The sequence below is a fragment of the Phocoena phocoena genome, chromosome 6 (genome assembly GCF_963924675.1).
Source record: "Phocoena phocoena chromosome 6, mPhoPho1.1, whole genome shotgun sequence".
NCBI classification, from domain to species: domain Eukaryota; kingdom Metazoa; phylum Chordata; class Mammalia; order Artiodactyla; family Phocoenidae; genus Phocoena; species Phocoena phocoena.
In genome coordinates this window covers 13,220,468-13,238,964 of record NC_089224.1, presented here as the reverse complement: position 1 = coordinate 13,238,964, position 18,497 = coordinate 13,220,468, and the positions used below count along the sequence as shown (strand labels likewise).

The following is an 18,497-nucleotide window of genomic DNA, read 5'->3' as shown; positions in this document are numbered from 1 at the left end:
AGCAGTGCTTAGAGGAAAGTTTCTAAAAATTAAAGCCTGTATTTGAAAATAATAGAGGTCTCCAATTAATGATCTCAGCTTCCACTTTAAGAAACTAGAAAAAGAAAAGCAAATTGAAACCAAACTAAGAAGAGGAAAGGAAGTAATAAAGATAAGTGTAGAAATCAATGAAATAGAAAACAGAAAAACAATAGAGACAAATCATTGAAATCAGAAGGTTTTGCTGCAGAAAATAATAGTAAACTTCTAATCAGACTGTTCAGGACAAAAGGAGAGGATACTCATTAGCAATATAAGGAATAAGGGAGGTGACATAATTACATATCTTAATAATACTAAAAGGATCATAAAAGAATATTATGAACAACTTTATTTTATGCCAATAAATTCAACAACTTAAGCTACGTTCCTTGAAAGACACAAGCTATCAATCTCACTCAAGAAGAAATAGGTGGTCTCGTTAGCTCTATATCAACTAAGGGAATTTAAATTGTAGTTTAAACCTTCTCACAAAGAAAACTGCATGTGCAGATGATTTTACTAATGAATTCTACCAAACATTTAAGGAAGATACAATACTAATTCTGCATACATTCTTCCAAACAAATTGAGTTGGGAATGCTTCCCAATTCATCACTGTCAGCAGTAGCCTGATACCATAATCAGACATTATGAGAGAAGAAAACTACAGTCCAGTATCCTCACAAACATACTAACATACTAACGAAAAAGAGAATAAATACATTATGACCAAGTGAGATTTTACCCCCAAAATGCAAGGTTGGTTTATTTGAAAGCCAATCTGCAGAGTTCACCATATTGACAGAGTAAAACAGAAAAACTCTATGGTCATCTCAGCAGATGGAGAAAAAGCATTTGACAAAATCCAGCATTCATTTCAGATTAAAAACTCTGAGCAAATTGGTGAGAAAAAATAATTTTTTCAACCTGACAGATCTTATCTATGAAAAATTAACAGCTACCATTATACTGGCTGTGGGAAAGAAAAGATTTGACATCTGCATTTATATTTACCCTTAAGGTCTCCTGAATAATACTGTAATGTTTGGTTGTGTTTATTAATGAATTTTCTTACTTTACTGGGGTTAGGATATGGGATTTTAAATAAACCAAAAAGTAACTTATTAGTGGATCATCATGACTACTTTCACTTTTTAAAAATTATTATTATATTTTTAATTGTTTTTTTGGTGGGTTGTAGTTAGTAAGCATGGTTTCCTTAAATATGATTGGTAAATATTATAAAACATTTATTTTTATATCCAGTATCTTGGTTTTGCTCTGACTTTTTTTGGTTAATCTTTTATTTCCCATCTTTATGCTTATTACAGTTCCTCCTACAAAAATAAATACGTATTATTTTCTTATGGGCACATTATTTCTGTGTCCACTGGATTTAAAAATATCTAATTTCTACTTTTTTCTTTGTTTAGGAAAACATAGAACCTCTTCAGGTATCATTTGCAGGTCTCAGTCCTCTTAGTAAGTCTTCAATCTCTGAGACTCTTTCAGGTAGTAACTTTGGCTTATCTAAAAATCATAAATGTCATTTTAAACATGTGTATATATGAAAATCACCTTATTTTAAAATTTTTATTTTTATTATGATCGTACTTGATTTTTCAAAAACTCAAATCGTGTAGAAAAGCTTACAAGAAGTCTCTTACCTGTCCCCTTCCATTCCAAGTCCATACTTTATAATCACCCACATTTAACTTCCTCTGATGGGTAGCCACATTTTTCAAGTCACTGCAAGTAGTGGAGTTGCCCTCTCAACACTTAAGGATTGACAGTAGGCTCCTTTTCAGGTTGCTCAATTGAAATGATATGGATCCTAAGGGTCATTTTTGATTACACAAAATTGTTCATCAACATCAACATGGCATTTTGTGCATATGTACTTTCTGAGGTCTCTAGTTTTTTTTTATGATCATGACAAGGCAACAAAGATCTCTCTGTGCTTTCCTGACAAACCAGGACTTGGCCAGCAAATGTCACAGGCAAAGCACTTGCAATGGAACCATTACTCACGTCTCTCCCCTGGTCGAAATCCTTTAATGGATCACCAACACATCTTGTTGGCTCTAGGACACAAACCAAGCTCATTAGCACAGAATCCAAGACATGGAGTGTTAAGTTAGAGCTAAATTGGAAGTATAGCCTGTCATCTTCCAAAGCTTATGCTCTTTGACAGGTTATACTACCTTTTATTTATACCGTTCAAAGTGACCAAATTAAAATTTTTTGAACTTTGTGAAATTAAAGTATTTTCATGTTTTTAAAAATGTTTTTGAAATCTCAAAATTTATTTCTCCTGGTAATATGTTCAGATATGGTAGGATACTAAAAGCAAAATTGGTATCCAAAAGAGCATCCAGTGTGTCCAATAGATGATGGATCTTACAGCTTTTTGTTAGCTACCCTAATTTTGCTGTGTCTTGCTCATCAGGCACTGATACCTTTGCCTCTTCAAATAACCACGAGAAAATAGCCTCCTGTAAAGTTGGTAGAGCAACGCGGACCTCTAACAGAAGAAGTGTAAGTGTTTGTATTTGGCACAATGTATCTGTTTTTAAATCTTGCACTAGATTTTTCTCTGTTTTCATGATCAAATGATTTATCAGTTAAATCTTGGTTTAATCAATGTGTTGAGAACTAATATCATATCCTACCTATCATGTAAGCCAGGATAATGCTGTTTCCCTGATTTGATTTTAATTAATTCTGTTAGAAGAAAAATACAATAAACGAGGTGCTTCATGTGGAAGGTAGTCTGTTTAGAAAGTTTATTTGGGATCTGTGTGGTTTTATGAGTTATATCGAAGTGCAAAGTGGAGAAGAGTCGCATGTTTTTTTTTTTAATTTTTAAATTTAATTTTACTTTTTTTATACAGCAGGTTCTTATTAGTTATCTATTTTATACATATTAGTGTATATATGTCAATCCCAATCTCCCAATTCATCCCAACCCCCTCCACCACCACCCACCGGCTTTCCCCCCCCTTGGTGTCCATACATTTGTTCTCCAGAGTCACATGTGTTAACAGTCAGAAAGTGCCATAAATATAACTTTTTCAAAAACTACCTTCAGTTGTTTTCAGTGTGAGAATAACTCCCATCGAATGCATGTCTTTTGCGATTTTATTAAATTAGATGAACTTGGATTTTTATCTGTAGCATCACAGTGCATAAACATATAGCATACTGATATTTTTTTCACTGATACTGTTGATGGTAAACCCAGAAGTCAAACTTAGATAATCTGACGGTTCATGATTTTTTCCCCCTATAACCCATCAGTAGTTAGGTGCTACATTGTAGATGTTCAATAAATATTTGATGAATGAATAAGACAGTGTTTCTTTTTTATTTTATTTATTTTTATTTTTATTTTTTTTTTGCGGTACGCGGGCCTCTCACTGCTGCGGCCTCTCCCGTTGCGGAGCACAGGCTCCGGACGCGCAGGCTCAGCGGCCATGGCCCACGGGCCCAGCCGCTCCGCGGCACGTGGGATCTTCCCGGACGGGGGCACGAACCCGTGTCCCCTGCATTGGCAGGCGGACTCCCAACCACTGCGCCGCCAGGGAACCCTCTTTTTTATTTTCAAAAATTTTATTGAACTGTAGTTGATTTACAGTGTGTAGCACGGTGATTCAGTTACACACAGGTATATTTTTTTCATATTCTTTTCCATTATGGTTGATCTCCGGATATTGGATATAGTTGCCTGTGCTATACAGTAGGACCTTGTTGTTTATCCATCCTATATATAATAGTTTGCACCTAAAACAACGATTCTTAAGTTGTTTTTTTCTCTTCCATAAAATAGTAGGACAGAGTGCATATGCTTCTGGGTCAAAGTTTGATCAGAAATCAGTAATTACTATTTCCCTCTTTTGAATGTGACTTGGTTAAAATACTTCTAATGGAATTTGTGAATTAAGCGGAAATGGGATGTAAAATGGTAGAATCCGCAGGGAAGGGAAAAGAAATGTGAGAGACACTCATGAAAATGTAACTGACTGTTTTATGGTAGCCCTGCTTTTAATTTTCTTTATAGCAGTTGATCAGTTTTTCAGAAGAGAGTGTTTGCAACTTATTTAATACAGAAGTTCAGCCTTATAAAGAAAAGAAAATTAATAGGAGGAAGTCTCAAGAAAGCAATCGCGCAGACAGAGCACTTCCTAGAAAGAATCAGGTGAGTGTGTGTTTAAAGATGTAATAAAGAGTAGAAGTGGTGCATTTCTTTGTTGTATGGTTAGGAAAACCCAGAAACAAAATTTTTCCTAGTTGGCCTTGGACCAAGAGTATTGAAATCATCTTATCATAGAATCGAAAGGGCCATAAGAGATTATATACTCAATTATGAGTTACCCGAGGGCCATTTTTGCATTTTCTTCATTGGGTTACATACACCCAGCACAGGGAATCATGGGCACTCAAATGTGGAATTGATTCTTATCTTCGAATCTGATCTAATCTAACCTCACCCTCTTTGGGGAATCCTCTGATTTCTTAGGGATGCATGTGCCATCTGCCTCTTGTTTGACTTTGCTACTGCCAGTGGCTGGTTGGATGTTCTCCCCGTATTGCAGGAAGAATTTAGAAACTAGCTCTGTCTTCCTCCACACTCAGAGGCCTGTGCCGGCTCAGTGACGTCACCGCCTCTTTGTGGATAGCAGATCTAGCACCTTGACCCAGGTCCTGGTGTTGCCCTCCGCTTCACTGAGCTGGACCGTCCCCTGCCATACCCTACAGCTTGTTGGTATCCAAGACCTTCCCAGTTTTAATAATACACATTTATATGTCACTCCACTCTCCGACCCCAGCCTCCTATCCATCCAGTGTTCTCATGCCATCTTACTCATGCCTCTTCTAGTATTAACTCTTCAGCTTTCAGAGATCCTTTAACTTCCTGTGTTTCCTTATTCATCCTAAGCTGTCTTCAGCTGTTTTTCAACACTCTTGTCCATTATCTTGGGTCTTCATCCCTTTCATTCTGCTCCCACCCTGGATTAATGCACCATTATCCCCTTTCCCATCCCACACTGTTGCTGGAGAGACCCACAGAGGCTGCTACAGAGTCACTGTTTCAGATACTATTAGAAGTCAGGCCTCTTTTGCCACCAGTTTGCCACTTCACTTTCATTATTTTTCCAAGGCATTTAATAACCTAGTGACTAAAATCCAGTGCATCCTTAGAGGTCTTGTTCACAGCATTTGACATAACTGAGAATTGTCCTTTGTGGTGAAAGATTTGTTTTCTTCTGCCCATTCCTAAATGTTTATGTTACCCAGAGTTCTACTCTTTGTCTTTCGAAATGGCTTTATTTTCTGGGTGGTTTCATATGCAGCACGGTTGACAACTCCCAAATCTTTCCCATCTGTTAACATAGGTTCAACTACCTACTAGGCATCTTTTCTTAGACCACCCTGCAGACATCTCAAAACTCAACATTTCCAAAACCAAACTTACCCATTTCACCCCAGCACACATCCACCCAAAACAGCAAATTTCCCTCCTGATTCATGAACCAAAAAGTGTTGCCTCACTTGGTTTAAACACTGCACAAACATCCCCAAGTCGGCAGAGCCGGAAGAAACCGGATGTTGTCCTGGTTCAGTTTCTTCTTTAGGTCACACACTCCTCTGAAAGATCCTCTTGCTGAAAAAAAATACACATCAGTTGAAAATATGCATACGTCTTAGATCATGGCATTAAAGACTGGGTTCCTTCCTGCTCTCTGCAAAACACTGTTGCGAAGAAGGTCCACCTACTTCTTCACATGAAACTAATAGCCAGAAAGTTCAAGAAGGGTTGACCATTAAGTTTTGCCCCAACCCTTGCCAGGACCCCACTGAGCCAAAATAATTGATGTAATAGAAGGAATAGGCTTAGAATAGCGATGAGAAGAGGAAGGGGGTGAGGAGGGGTATTCAGCAACCGACAACAGCCTTCAGTGAATTTCTGGAAGACAAGCAGATGGGAGCGGGTTGACAGATAAAAGAGGGGGAAAGGTTTACAGCCCAGAATGTGCTGGGAGGGAGGGAGAGCCAGCCTGCTTATGGGAATCCCGAGGAACTCTGGGCCCAGTATTGGCAGGTCCAGTGGTGCTGAGAGTAAGAAGTGGTAGTGGAAACGGATTAATTGAAGTCCTGTATGTGAAACAATTTGCGCCGGTTTGCCCCGCACTCCCTCTCCCATCCTGAAGCTCAGAACAGGGGTTGTCACCTGAATGTTCTCATTCTGGCATTTGGAAGGTCCCACAGTCTGGACAGCCTGCTCGTTTCCCTAAAGCAAAGCCTGCGGTTGACCCTCTCCATCTGCCCTGCCCTGCGTTGCACAGAGTTCCTGGTAGAATTCCCATGCAAGAAAGAGGCTGAGCTGGAAAGCAAAGGAAACCCATTACCAGTTTAACCAGTTTACTCTTCTTAAGTAAGAGTCAGATAACTGAGTACAACCAAGAGCATCAAAGACCAATAGTAAGTTTGAAAAACTGACCCCCAGAGAGAAAGGTTATTCAGAAAATGGAAAGAAACTTCATGAAAGTAAATATTCTGATATACTCAGATTTCAGAAAATATTATCTGCAGAAAACTAAGAAGCGGGGGATGCTATGAAAAAAGAGCAGAGAAAAAAAGGTTTGTAAAAATACATAAAACTCGGTAGTTGGACTAGAGAATAAAGTTAAGGAAAGTTAAGGGAGGACAAGAGAACGACAGACTAGTAAGAACAGACATGGAAGACCAATCTAGGAGACTTCGTTGGAGTCTCAGAATGAGAAAATGGAATGGAAGGAAGTTATCAGAATAAGAGGGAGGGTTTCCCAGAGCTGAAGAAAGAGTCTTCAAGTTAAAAGGTCCTACTGAATTCCTAGGACCAAGAGAAAAGACCACAACTTCGACATGTCAGTGTGAAACTGAACAATAAGGATAATGAGAACAATGGACTTTTCCTACCAGGAAACAAGGATCGGAGTGGTATCAAGTTTGACAGCAGTCTGAATACTGAAAGAGAATTCGACAGGACATTTAAAGCTTTGAAGGAAACTTAATTTAAGCCCAATATTCTGTATCCAGCCAAATTCAATTACTGTGAAAGACACTCAAGAGATGTGTTTTGGAAAAAAAGATGTGTTTTGGTTTTTTTGTTTTTTAATATTACTGGAGGGAGATACACTCTAGCAAAATGAGGAAATAAGCTTGAGAATCCAGGACACAGTGGGTCTAATAGCACAGGAGAGGAGTGCCCTAGAAATCTCTGATTATAGCTGTTCAGTCAGCCTAGAAGAGCAATCAGGCCAAATTTGAGCAAGAGAAGGGTGCTCCAGGGAGGAGGTCTCTGGAGGGAAAAACAAAAAGACCTATGATTGAGCAAATGGAAGATGTGCCATATGAGAAGAAAAAGAGGGGCTTCCCTGGTGGTCCAGTGGCTAAGACTCCATGCTCCCAGTGCAGGGAGCCCGGGTTCGATCCCTGCTCAGGGAACTAGATCCCACGTGCTGCAACTAAGAGTTTGAATGCCGCAACTAAAGATCCTGCATGCGGCAATGAAGATCCCACGTGCTGCAGCTAAGACCCGACACAGCCAAATTAATTAATTAATTTTAAAAAAAAAAACAGGAGAAAAAGAAAGGTCATTCTATACCATTCCAAAGAAAAGTCTGAATGCAAGAGTTTTGGAGCGAATATGAAGCAAACTTTAGTAAGTGTGATTTCAAGCAACAATGGGGTGTAAGGAAAAGGATATTTTGTAGTATTAGGAATCATCTACAGGAGGCGCCAGAGGAAAGAGAAGGAATCAGAGCTCTGTCCTGTAAGCACTATGGCTGTTTTTTAAATTATCATCTTGCAAATTAGGGGTTCAAGATATACTGTTTTTAAGTTCTTAAAAAGAAATAGAAATGTAAATTCAAAGGTAACCAAGAGAAGAAGCAAAACTAACACAGACAACAGGAAGGTTTAGTTTAAGTAAGTGATAGCCTCATGGTTTATGGTAAGGAGACAGCAGAGATCTGTACTGTATCGTAGGCTGAAATGTGCTGAGAGAGTAGATCTTAAGTGTTCTCACCACACACACACACACACACACACACACACACACACACACAAATAGTCACTATGTGAGGTGATGGGTGTATTTATTAACTTGACTGTGGTAATCATTTTATAATGTATACATATATTAAATCATCATGTGCACCTTAAGTCATGTGAAACCTAAATAAATACAATTTTTATTTGTCAATCATACCTTAATAAAGCTGGAAAAGTTTTGAAAATAAAATTGCTAACTTGGAAGTAGCAGTAGAATTCATAAGCATGAATTCCTTTATAAACTAGAAATGGAAAAAGTTTACAAAATATGACTCAAAAACCAGAAACAGTGAGGTCAAAGACTGGTAAATTTTGCTCCATTTGACCCAAACAGCATGGAGCATGCATGGGGGAAAAGCTCCATAAGAAAATTTAGAAGACAAAGGACAAACTTGGAAAAAAGTTTTTGCAATTCGTATCAAAATCTCCAAGAGATTTTTGTTCACAAAATTGAAATGAAAGGGCCCTTAAACATGGAAAACATGTTTAGACTCGCTCATCATAAGAGAACTGCGAGTCTAACATGCATTGAGATACCGTTTCTTACCATTTTTGATTAGCAAAAATCCAGAAGTTTGACAGCATACTTTGCTGGTGAGGCTGGGGAGAGATAGGCACGCTTGTACATTTTCTGGTAGTGTGAATCTCTGTGGAGGGCAATTTGGCAATATCAAGCCAAATTAAATATTTTCATTTACCCTTTGACCCAGCAATTCCATTTCTAGGAATCTATCACAAAGATCTAATGACAAAAATACAAAAAGGCATATGCACAAAGTTAGTTATTGCAACGCTCTGTAATGCAAAAGATTAACAAACCAAATGTCCATCAGATGTCCAAGAGACTGGTTGAATAAACTGGTGTGGTCACAAAATGAGTCTTTTGTAGATGTAGGAAATAGCAGAGAAACGATCCAAACTGCTATGCAGTGATGCTAGGATGTATTTACTGTTCGGTGAAAAAAAACAAGTTGTAAGCTACCTGGTGTGGGATAAATTGTGTTCTCAGAATGCATACCTTGGAGCCGACACCCCAGTATCTCAGCATGTGACTGTGTTTGGAGATAGGGCCTCTTCAGAGGTGATTAGGTTAATAAATGAGGCCCTTAGGTGGTTCCTAGCCCCAATCCAATCTGATTGGTGTCCTTATAAGAGGAAATTTGGACACAAAGGGTGACGCCTCAGGGGGCACAGACAGGGAGAAGAGGCAGCAGGAGAGTGGCCATCTGTATGCGCATAGGAGAGGCCTCAGGGGAGACCAGCCCTGTCAGCACCTCCATCTTGGACTTACTGCCTCCAGAATTGTGAGAAGATAAATTAATATTGTTTAAGCCACCCAGCCTCTGGTGTTTTGTTATGGCAGCTGATATGGCAAACTCATATGTTACCTTTTATCTAAGGAAGTAGGGAGCATTTTAAAAAATGTATATATCAATACACATATATATAATCTTAAACACTACAAAAAAGGGGGGAGAATAGGCCAAAGACAAAACCTGGTTACCTGTCGGGAGAAGAGACAGAGGAGGGAACAGGAAGGAATGAAGGCTAGATTTCCTTGAATGTGTATTTTACTTTTGACTTTGAACTGTGTAAATGTTCTGCGTGACTATGGAACAATTATAGCTCAATTTAAAAATCTGAAAACAAAATGAAACATGTAACTATATCAAGTCGGTGGCTTAACCTCATAGAGAGTTTTTTCAAATCAGAAGTTTGAAAAGTCCAAATGGGATGTATCCTAAGGACAAAAATAACTGCACAAAAAGTTTAAACAGTTATGAAATACTCACTGATAGAAGAATTCAATCTAGAATGAATCAAATAAGCAGGGTTTTGTGGGGATGTTTTTTGCTGTCATTAGGACTCAAGACTCTTCACTAGAGACAAGATAAAATTGAAATCAAATTCAAAACCTTGTTAGGCTAAATTTGCATTGAAATATCATGAACACGTGCTTTTACCCATTTAAAATAATTTTCTAGCTCTGTCTGTTGGTAAGGCATAGAAGCACTGAGCATCCTTTGTGCCTATGTTACCATCTCTACCATTTCAACTAAAAGGGATCAGCGTTACCTTAGTGAAATGGCTGCTTTCAGATTTACAACGGCAAAAGTAGAAAATGAGCCCAGGTCTGGACCAGTGTGCAAGCAAGGAAGCCACGTTAAAGGACACAAAATCATTCCAAAGGGGCTTGCGCTGACCAAAGATAGGACAGTGTGACCATCAGAGATAATGATTGCAATGGATTAAAACACTGGCATCAAATATGAAAAACCAATTTCCTCATAATTAAAAACTAACAGCAAAACTTAAAGGCCACCTTAGAAGCTGTCTAGGACATCAACTCTTTTTTATTTTCAGGGTTTTTGTTTTTCTTGGAAAGTGGAAAATAAAATTTGAGCTCTATTTCAAGTAAACAAATAACTGATAAGGGAAGATTCTTTATCGAAGAATTTTCACTAATCAAAAAGACCTGTTCACAAAAGCTGTTGGATGTTAGGTAGAAGCCAATGGAGGAGCCAAAGGTAATAGATGGATGGGACTGGACACCTGAGAGCACTGGCCATTCGTAACACCACACAAGGAGAGAATATGAGCCTCCTGGTGCAGTGAGGACCTCGATAATCTTCCATGAGATGGTCTTTCCAACAAGCATGAAAGCTGAATTGAATCAAGCCTGAATCTAATGACCAGTGGATAGGAAATACCAGGGGGTGGAGGAACATAAAAACACACATGATTGCAGTTACCCAAATCCAGAGCTTCTCAGCTACTACAGGATAAATGCCTCAGAACATTCACCAAATAACAAGGGGGAAAAAAGGAGCCATAGATCAAAGGAAATCCATCAACCAAGTGACATGTGTGGAGACCTTGTTGGGATCCTGATTTGAACAATTGTAAAAAGGCAATTAGGGACCAATTGGAGAAGTTTGAACTCTGAGGAAAACTTCTCAGATAGGGAAAACTGCCTATCATTGTTTTTGCCTCTAAATTTTTATTTTGATATTGTTTTCGAGATGCATGCTATTGCAAGAAGAATTAGAAAGATCCCAGGCACCCTTTGCCCAGCTCCCCACAATGGTGACATCTTGTAAAACCATTATACAGTATCACAGTAGTACAATATCAAAATACAGTCGAGATGCAGGACATTTCCAGCACTGCAAAGATCTCTTCTGGTCTGCAGCTGTGTCCACTTCCCACTGTCAACCCCCACCTTAACCCGTGGCAACCACTAATCTATTCTCCATTTCTTTCATTTTGTCATTTCAAGAATATTTTGTAAGTGGAATCACACACTGTGTAACCTTTTGGGACTGGCTTTTTTCACTCAGCAGCATTCTCTGGAGATTTGTCCAGATTTGTGTGTATCAGTAGTTCCTTTTATTGCTGACTAGTATTTGTCATTGTTGTAAAAAGAAAAAAGTAATCACTTCACTATATATCTATCTATCTCAAGTCATTACCTTGTATACCTTAAACTTACATGCTGTTATATGTCAATTATATCTCAAAGCTGGAAAAGAAATAAAACTCCATTGTAAAAGAGGAAAAAAATCAACAATAAAATACAATGCCAGGGCTTCCCTGGTGGCGCAATGGTTGAGAGTCCGCCTGCCGATGCGGGGGACACGGGTTCGTGCCCCAGTTTGGGAAGATCCCACATGTCACGGAGCGGCTAGGCCCGTGAGCCATGGCCACTGAGCCTGCGCATCCGGAGCCTGTGCTCCACAATGGGAGAAACCACAACAGTGAGAGGCCCGCGTACAGCAAAAAAAAAAAAAATACAATGCCAGGTAATAAAATGTTTCACTTTTTTAGTGGAAAAAAAAAAAGAAGTCCTTATCTCTTAGAGATACTGTAGGATCTTTAGATGAGATGATGTAATGTCTGGGATTTGCTTTAAAATAATCTGAGGGAAGGGGCTTACAAATGAATCATGATTTCCATGTGTTAGTAATTATAAGAGCTAATTGTTGGGTATGTGGGGTTCAAGATACTATTCTCTCTATTTTTGGGGTGTTGGAAATTTTCTGTTATTAAACATTAAAAATACAGCAATCTGGGGCTTCCCTGGTGACGCATTGGTTGGGAATCCACCTGCCAATGCAGGGGACACGGGTTCGAGCCCTGGTCTGGGAAGATCCCACATGCCGCGGAGCAGCTGAGCCCGTGCACCACAACTACTGAGCCTGCACTCTAGAGCCCGTGAGCCACAACTACTGAAGCCGGTGTGCCTAGAGCCCGTGCTCCACAACAAGAGAAGCCTCTGCAATGAGAAGCCCGTGCACCGCAACGAAGAGTAGACCCCGCTCGCCGCTAGAAAAAGCCCACGCGCAGCAACGAAGACCCAATGCAGCCAAAAATAAATAAATAAGTATATATATATATTAAAAAAGAAATGCAGCAATCTCAGCCCCTTATTTAGAGAGATTTAGAGCGATGGAGCCAGCCACAAGAACTAAAAATGGACCATTAAATAAGTGAATGGCAGGGACAGGGAAATGTTTGCTTTTCACCAGAAGCTTTCCTGTTCAATTTGATGTGTTGCCATGTACATTAATTATTTTAAAATAATTTTAAAGCTACTCTCAGAAAACAGTTTGACTTAATTGTGCAAGTAACACAAGAAGTAAGCATTTACTTCTGTTGCATGACCTCCTCCACTGTATGAGAAGAAATACTGGTGATTTGGGAGTAAATAGAAACCCTTTAGGTATAATATCTTCAGTTGTCCTTTGTCTCCTCCAAGTCATAAACCAGTCTCATTATTTCTAGATCATGGGGCTCCCCGAGGATTCCAATCACACATGGCTTCTCTTGTTTATTACAGTCTCAGCAAGGCTTTTTGTATTGGAGTAAATTCAAATTTTACTCCAATAAGGTTGATAAGGTTCTAGCCTTTGCAGGTGCAACCTTCTCTTGGATAAGATAAGCATTGCTAGATAATATTTTCATGACAGACCACAGGTGCTTTCATCTTTTTTCTTTTTGGGTGGTGTCCTCCTGGCCCATGACCATGAAAAAATAATATTAGTCTTTCATCATGGTTAGCAAATTTTATGAAGTTTGTACCTTTTTTTTTCACAATCATTCATTCATTTGTTCACGTATGTTTGTTGAGAAGCCGCTAAGTGCCAGGCGCTGTTGCAGGTGCTTTTGCAGTTAATGTAAACAGAGGTTTCCAAAATCCTGCTAAAAGGGTATTTACCTGAGCTATGAATCAGAAACTGTTCTGGAGGTTGTAACCTGATGACATTGATCATAGTATATTAACCAACCTACTAGGTCCTGGGTCACACGGTAATACTAAGAGCATAATTTAGTATTAAAAATATTTTTCTCTGTATCAATACTCAAAATAGTAAGAAGGAATTTAAAAGAAAAAGAATAGCTAACACATAGCCCTTACCATGAATCAAGCCATACTTTCCCCATTTCACATATATTAACGTATTTAATACTCACCACAACTTTCTGTGGTATGTGCTTTTGTGGTTCCCATTTTGCAGATGAGAAGAATGAGGTACAGAGAGGTGAGGTAACTTGCCTAAGATTATAAAGCCGTAAAGTGGCAGGGTCAGGGTTTGAACCGAAGGTGACTAACACAAAGCCAAATGTTTCTCTTGCAGTTCATCTGCGGAGCCCAAGTCAAGATTTTTGTCTTTGCTTCCATTTCCATTGTCCATGCTGTTATTTTCCCAACTGTTTCTTGGAAGTCAACAGATGTTCCCTGAAAAAAATGTTCGTGGAAAAATATTTAGCCCAGCATTTTTCTAACATATATAGAGGTTATTTATACCGAGGACTTCTTAGAGGATTTAACGTTAAGTGTATATTGTAAATCACTAAGAGGAACATTTATCTTGTACAGTTCTAAAATTATTTTTCCATGGAATGTTTTTTCTTGTTTTGTTTTTACAGGATATCTATAAATATCTCAAGGAACTTACAGTTTTGTGCCACTTCTGTGCTCTTGAATATCTTCCACACCATTAGTTTCTGTGCTGTCACCCAAACGATCTTTCTTAAATGCAAACTCAGATGTCACTCTCTAAATCACCATATGGTGAACCCTCGTGGCTGTCAGGCTCATACTTATTGCAGAGAAGGGCCCTGCTTGCTTTGTTGGCCTCTTCTGCCACTTCTCTGTGGGTTCACTGACCACGTACAGCTAATTGCAGTTCCCCCTTTGCTCTGTGCCACCTCCCTTAGACCTGTTCCGTGTGCCATTCTCTTTCCTTTGAAAAGCCCTTCTGTGCCACTGTCATCCTCAACCAAAACAATTCTCACTTGTTGGAAGACTTGGCCTAGACACTCCATTTCCTGTGGAGCCTGTCTTGAAAACCTCCCGTAGGCCAGGTCTCCGTGTTCTCAATCTGTGTAGAGCCTGTCCTGGTCTGTATGTATTAAAATTAGACCAAGAGTTCCCTAAAGACCACTTCCTGTTTGTTTTTATATCTCATACCTAGCAAATTATTACCTGCACATAGCAGTTTCTCAGTAAATCTTTGAATGGATGCCATTTTCCAGAAGCTATAATTGTTAACAGTGTGTTCCTTATGTTGACCTAAAATCTGGTTCTTTCCAATATTATGACGTTGAATATATTTCATTTTTGCTCATAACAACCTATTATTTCAATACAATGTTTGAGTTTCCCTCAAGTCTTCTCCATATGAAACTTTTTTTTAACATAGAACATGAGTGCTCAGTTACTGACATGCAGTCAGAATTGAATTGAATACTGCATTCCAGATGTTATTAAAACAGTTTTAATTTTTATAGAAACCTATGTTTTCCATCAGTTATTACCAAACCTCTGTCCCTCATCTTCTACTTGTGCTTATTAAACTCCATCTTATTTTGACCTAGTCATTTTCATCTTGATTAGATCACCTGTTGTTTGAAGCAGCTTTGGGTTATCTTCAAATTTTATGTACACACCTGTGGTTTCTTCATCCAGATCTAGGAACAGAAAACAGTCTCCCCTAGTTTCCAATAGATAACTCATTCTAGGTTAATCCTGAGTCATCGTAACCACATCCTAGTTACAAATTCCTCATGTCTTAAGTCTGTCCAGTTCTACAACATCTCACCTATTTTTCACTTACCCAGAACTTACTTTGGCAAATGCTTTGTGGAAATATAGACCATTACTCTACAATTTGTAAATTGAGTTCTGTTTCATATTTTATTTGACTTTGTGTAAGCTACCTAGCCCTTTAGCCCTGACTGAGATTCCTACAATTTTGAATGGAATAACTAGGCTTTAAGTTTTTTTGGTAAAAATTAGTTTGAGTCAACATTGTACATGGAGCTACATCTTTCTCAATTACAGTGTTTTAATACATTTTCTCAGGTTTTAAAAAGTTGCAGAAGGAAGAAAGCAAAGGGAAAGAAAAAAAGTGTTCAGAAGTCTTTATATGGGGAAAGAGACATTGCGTCTAAGAAGCCACTCCTGAGCCCTATTCCTGAGCTGCCCGAGGTATCTGAGACGCCGCTGGTTCCAAGCATCTGGAGGATGTGTTCAGGTAGCCTGGCCTTTTCCTGTTGTCGATATTGTATCTCTTCTCTCCTCCCTCTTTGTTGCTATTTCACTCTCTTTTTTCCCTTCTTCCCATTCATTGTGTAAAGAGTATATAAATTTAAAATAGCAACTTTCCCTCCTATTCCCACAAGAATTTTAAGTTAAAGAAGCTGTCGTTTGTAACTTTCACCTAGACCCTTTTCAGAACCTGTTGGACACTCTGGATCCTCCCCCCAGAAAAACTCAGGCACAAAATATTACATATAATTTTAGGGGAAAGAATTTCCTTTCACCCTGTTTCTTTTTGCTTTTTAAAGTGTTTTGGTAAAGTAAAATGAATTGTTTGGTGTTGTAATCCATCACTAAGAGTCAACAAGGTGACGGCTCAGTAATAGGTGTATCTTCTATGGATTAAGAATAAAAATTAAGGGCTTCCCTGGTGGCGCAGTGGTTGAGAATTTGCCTGCTAATGCAAGGGACACGGGTTCGTGCCCCAGTCTGGGAAGATCCCACATGCCGCGGAGCGGCTAGGCCCGTGAGTACCAAGGTCCAGCCTCAGCAGAACAGGATTGCCTGAGGGGAGACGGAGTCGGCGAGGACAGAAGACACAACACCTCTTAGGATGCAGGAATTCTGACAAACTTTATTGCACACACTATACCTTTTTATACTTTCAAAACAATAAACTGATTTTAGTTTATTACTTTATCAATCATCACCATCATTTTCTCAAACCAAAAAGAACCTTTTACATAAGCATTTCACACACGCAGTTTACATAATTTTCTTATTATATCTGTAATTGTCCCTTGTGATTGAGAGCATTTGTCCTTTGTGGTTTCTTCAAAATTCTCAAAAGTCGTCATGTCCTTTTCCTTGGTTCGCTTTGCTTCAGTGCTTTACTCCTACATACTCTGCGTCAGCGCCCTTTTCTTTATACGTTTCGCCTCAGTGGTGCAGGTAAGAAGCCTTGTCACGTCTCACTCTTAGCTTAACCTAAAGACTCTTAAAGCTTTTTAATGTTTAATCATCATTAAATCAAAAGCATTTCATCAAAGCATTCTTAAAACTTCTTAATTTTATTTATATACATTTTCATAAAACACGAAAATATATACTAACAGGTGGACACAATTTATGTGGCCACTCACTACACGTACGGGGAAGCCAAAGCGGTGGGTTTGGGGGCCATGGTGGTGAACATTGAATCTTTAATCTAAACTTTAGATCTTCCTAAAAATATTTACAATAGATCTATTGTCCCTTATACTTATTAATATACAACCCAGGTTTACAGTTTAACTTTAACGTTGCAGCTGTATGTTCCATTAAAAAGTGTTTCATCATAACTTTATTTCTTATTAAACTTCCCTTGTGCCAATACCAATGTACTCCAAATATATCTTGCACTCCCCATTTTGGTCATATATCATCTAACTTTTCCATTAACGTAGGCTGTTGCAATATAAACATTCCTATAGCATTACTTTTAATCCAATATGCAGGTCAATAAGTAGGAACAGCTGGTGTAGTTGGAGGGGGATTTTTAGGTTTTTCCCACTTTACTCTATATTGAAGCCTTTCTTAAAATCCCCCATGAGTAAGGGGAATATTAGTACTAATACAAGCAAATACTCAGAGCTTTTATTATATACATGGGAAATTGAGAGAATCCACGCTGTGGGAAGCTTTGTTTTCCCATGACGTACATACCCGTGCCTGCCATGCAAGCACTATTGTTCTCAGCCTTGCTGAGTCCCAGCAGTACTTTTCAGGGGTCTCAGCTTTGCTGAGACCCAGCAATACTCTTCAGGTGGCTCTCCACACGTGAGCCACAACTACTGAGCCTGTGCGTCCGGAGCCTGTGCTCCGCAACAAGAGAGGCCACGACAGTGAGAGGCCCGCGCACCGCGATGAAGAGTGGCCCCCGCTTGCCACAACTAGAGAAAGCCCTTGCACAGAAACGAAGACCCAACACAGCCAAAAAGAAAAATAAATAAAGGAAGGCTCAACATTTAAATAAATAAAATAAAACAAAAAAACCTTGCCCTCTGATGTTTCAGTAGAGTTGGCACTGCTAAGCATCTTCTAGAAATAACATTTATAAATTGAACTTGATCACTTGGAAAATTCTGTTTAAAAGGAAGATTAAGTCTGTTGGTATCCTGATTAGACAAAAATTGGATTGGAGTTGCATCTGGTTGGTAATGCTTGAGTTTAAATTGACTAAATCATGCTGAAAAGCTGGAGTATGTGTTCATTTCGTGTGTGAATTTTGTATGTAATCATTCTTAAGATAGCTGCCTTTGTCAATCACCACGTATTTATAGCCTGCGTCCCATTTGCAGCATAGCACATAGGATCTATCATAGATTCGAGGACGAATATGGTACATGCCATTATAGACTCTTGGCCTCTGCCTACTTGTTATTTCAGGAACGCCCAAAAGTTTAAACAAACACATGGCCACCCCACATAGACATATTCCTCCGGCCCCGGGGCTCCAGCAGAGGTGGAGCTGTCCTGCCCTAGCCTCTTTCTGTGCTACATCGTGGGACAGGACGTCGGCCACCCCACCTCTTTTAAATCTGCCTGATGGTGCTTAGCCTTTAGGATTTAGCCATGCTGGCTGCCTTTCCAGGAAAACTCTTTGTTCACCTTACACCTTTACCACCTGGTTTATAACGATCTGTCCACCTCCCTCCCCTGCAAGTTGCCTTTCCCTTGAGACTTATTTTCGTTATATCTGTAGTTCCTAACAGTTTCCTTTTTTCCAAAGATACTTGAACAATGACTGTTAGTGTATATTTTACATCTTGCATCTTATTAGAGAATTTCTTTT

General features: G+C 39.0%; 1 protein-coding gene across 1 annotated transcript in view; it reads left to right on the top strand.

The window, feature by feature from the left end:
- Nucleotides 1-18,497, top strand: part of CDCA2 (cell division cycle associated 2) — a 50,004-nt gene that overhangs the window by 29,094 nt on the left and 2,413 nt on the right. Inside the window, exons 10-13 of the mRNA XM_065879356.1 lie at nt 1,455-1,533; nt 2,471-2,559; nt 4,082-4,219; nt 15,488-15,659. Of these exons, the coding sequence (XP_065735428.1) occupies nt 1,455-1,533; nt 2,471-2,559; nt 4,082-4,219; nt 15,488-15,659 (478 nt within the window). The remainder of the gene's footprint in view (nt 1-1,454; nt 1,534-2,470; nt 2,560-4,081; nt 4,220-15,487; nt 15,660-18,497) is intronic.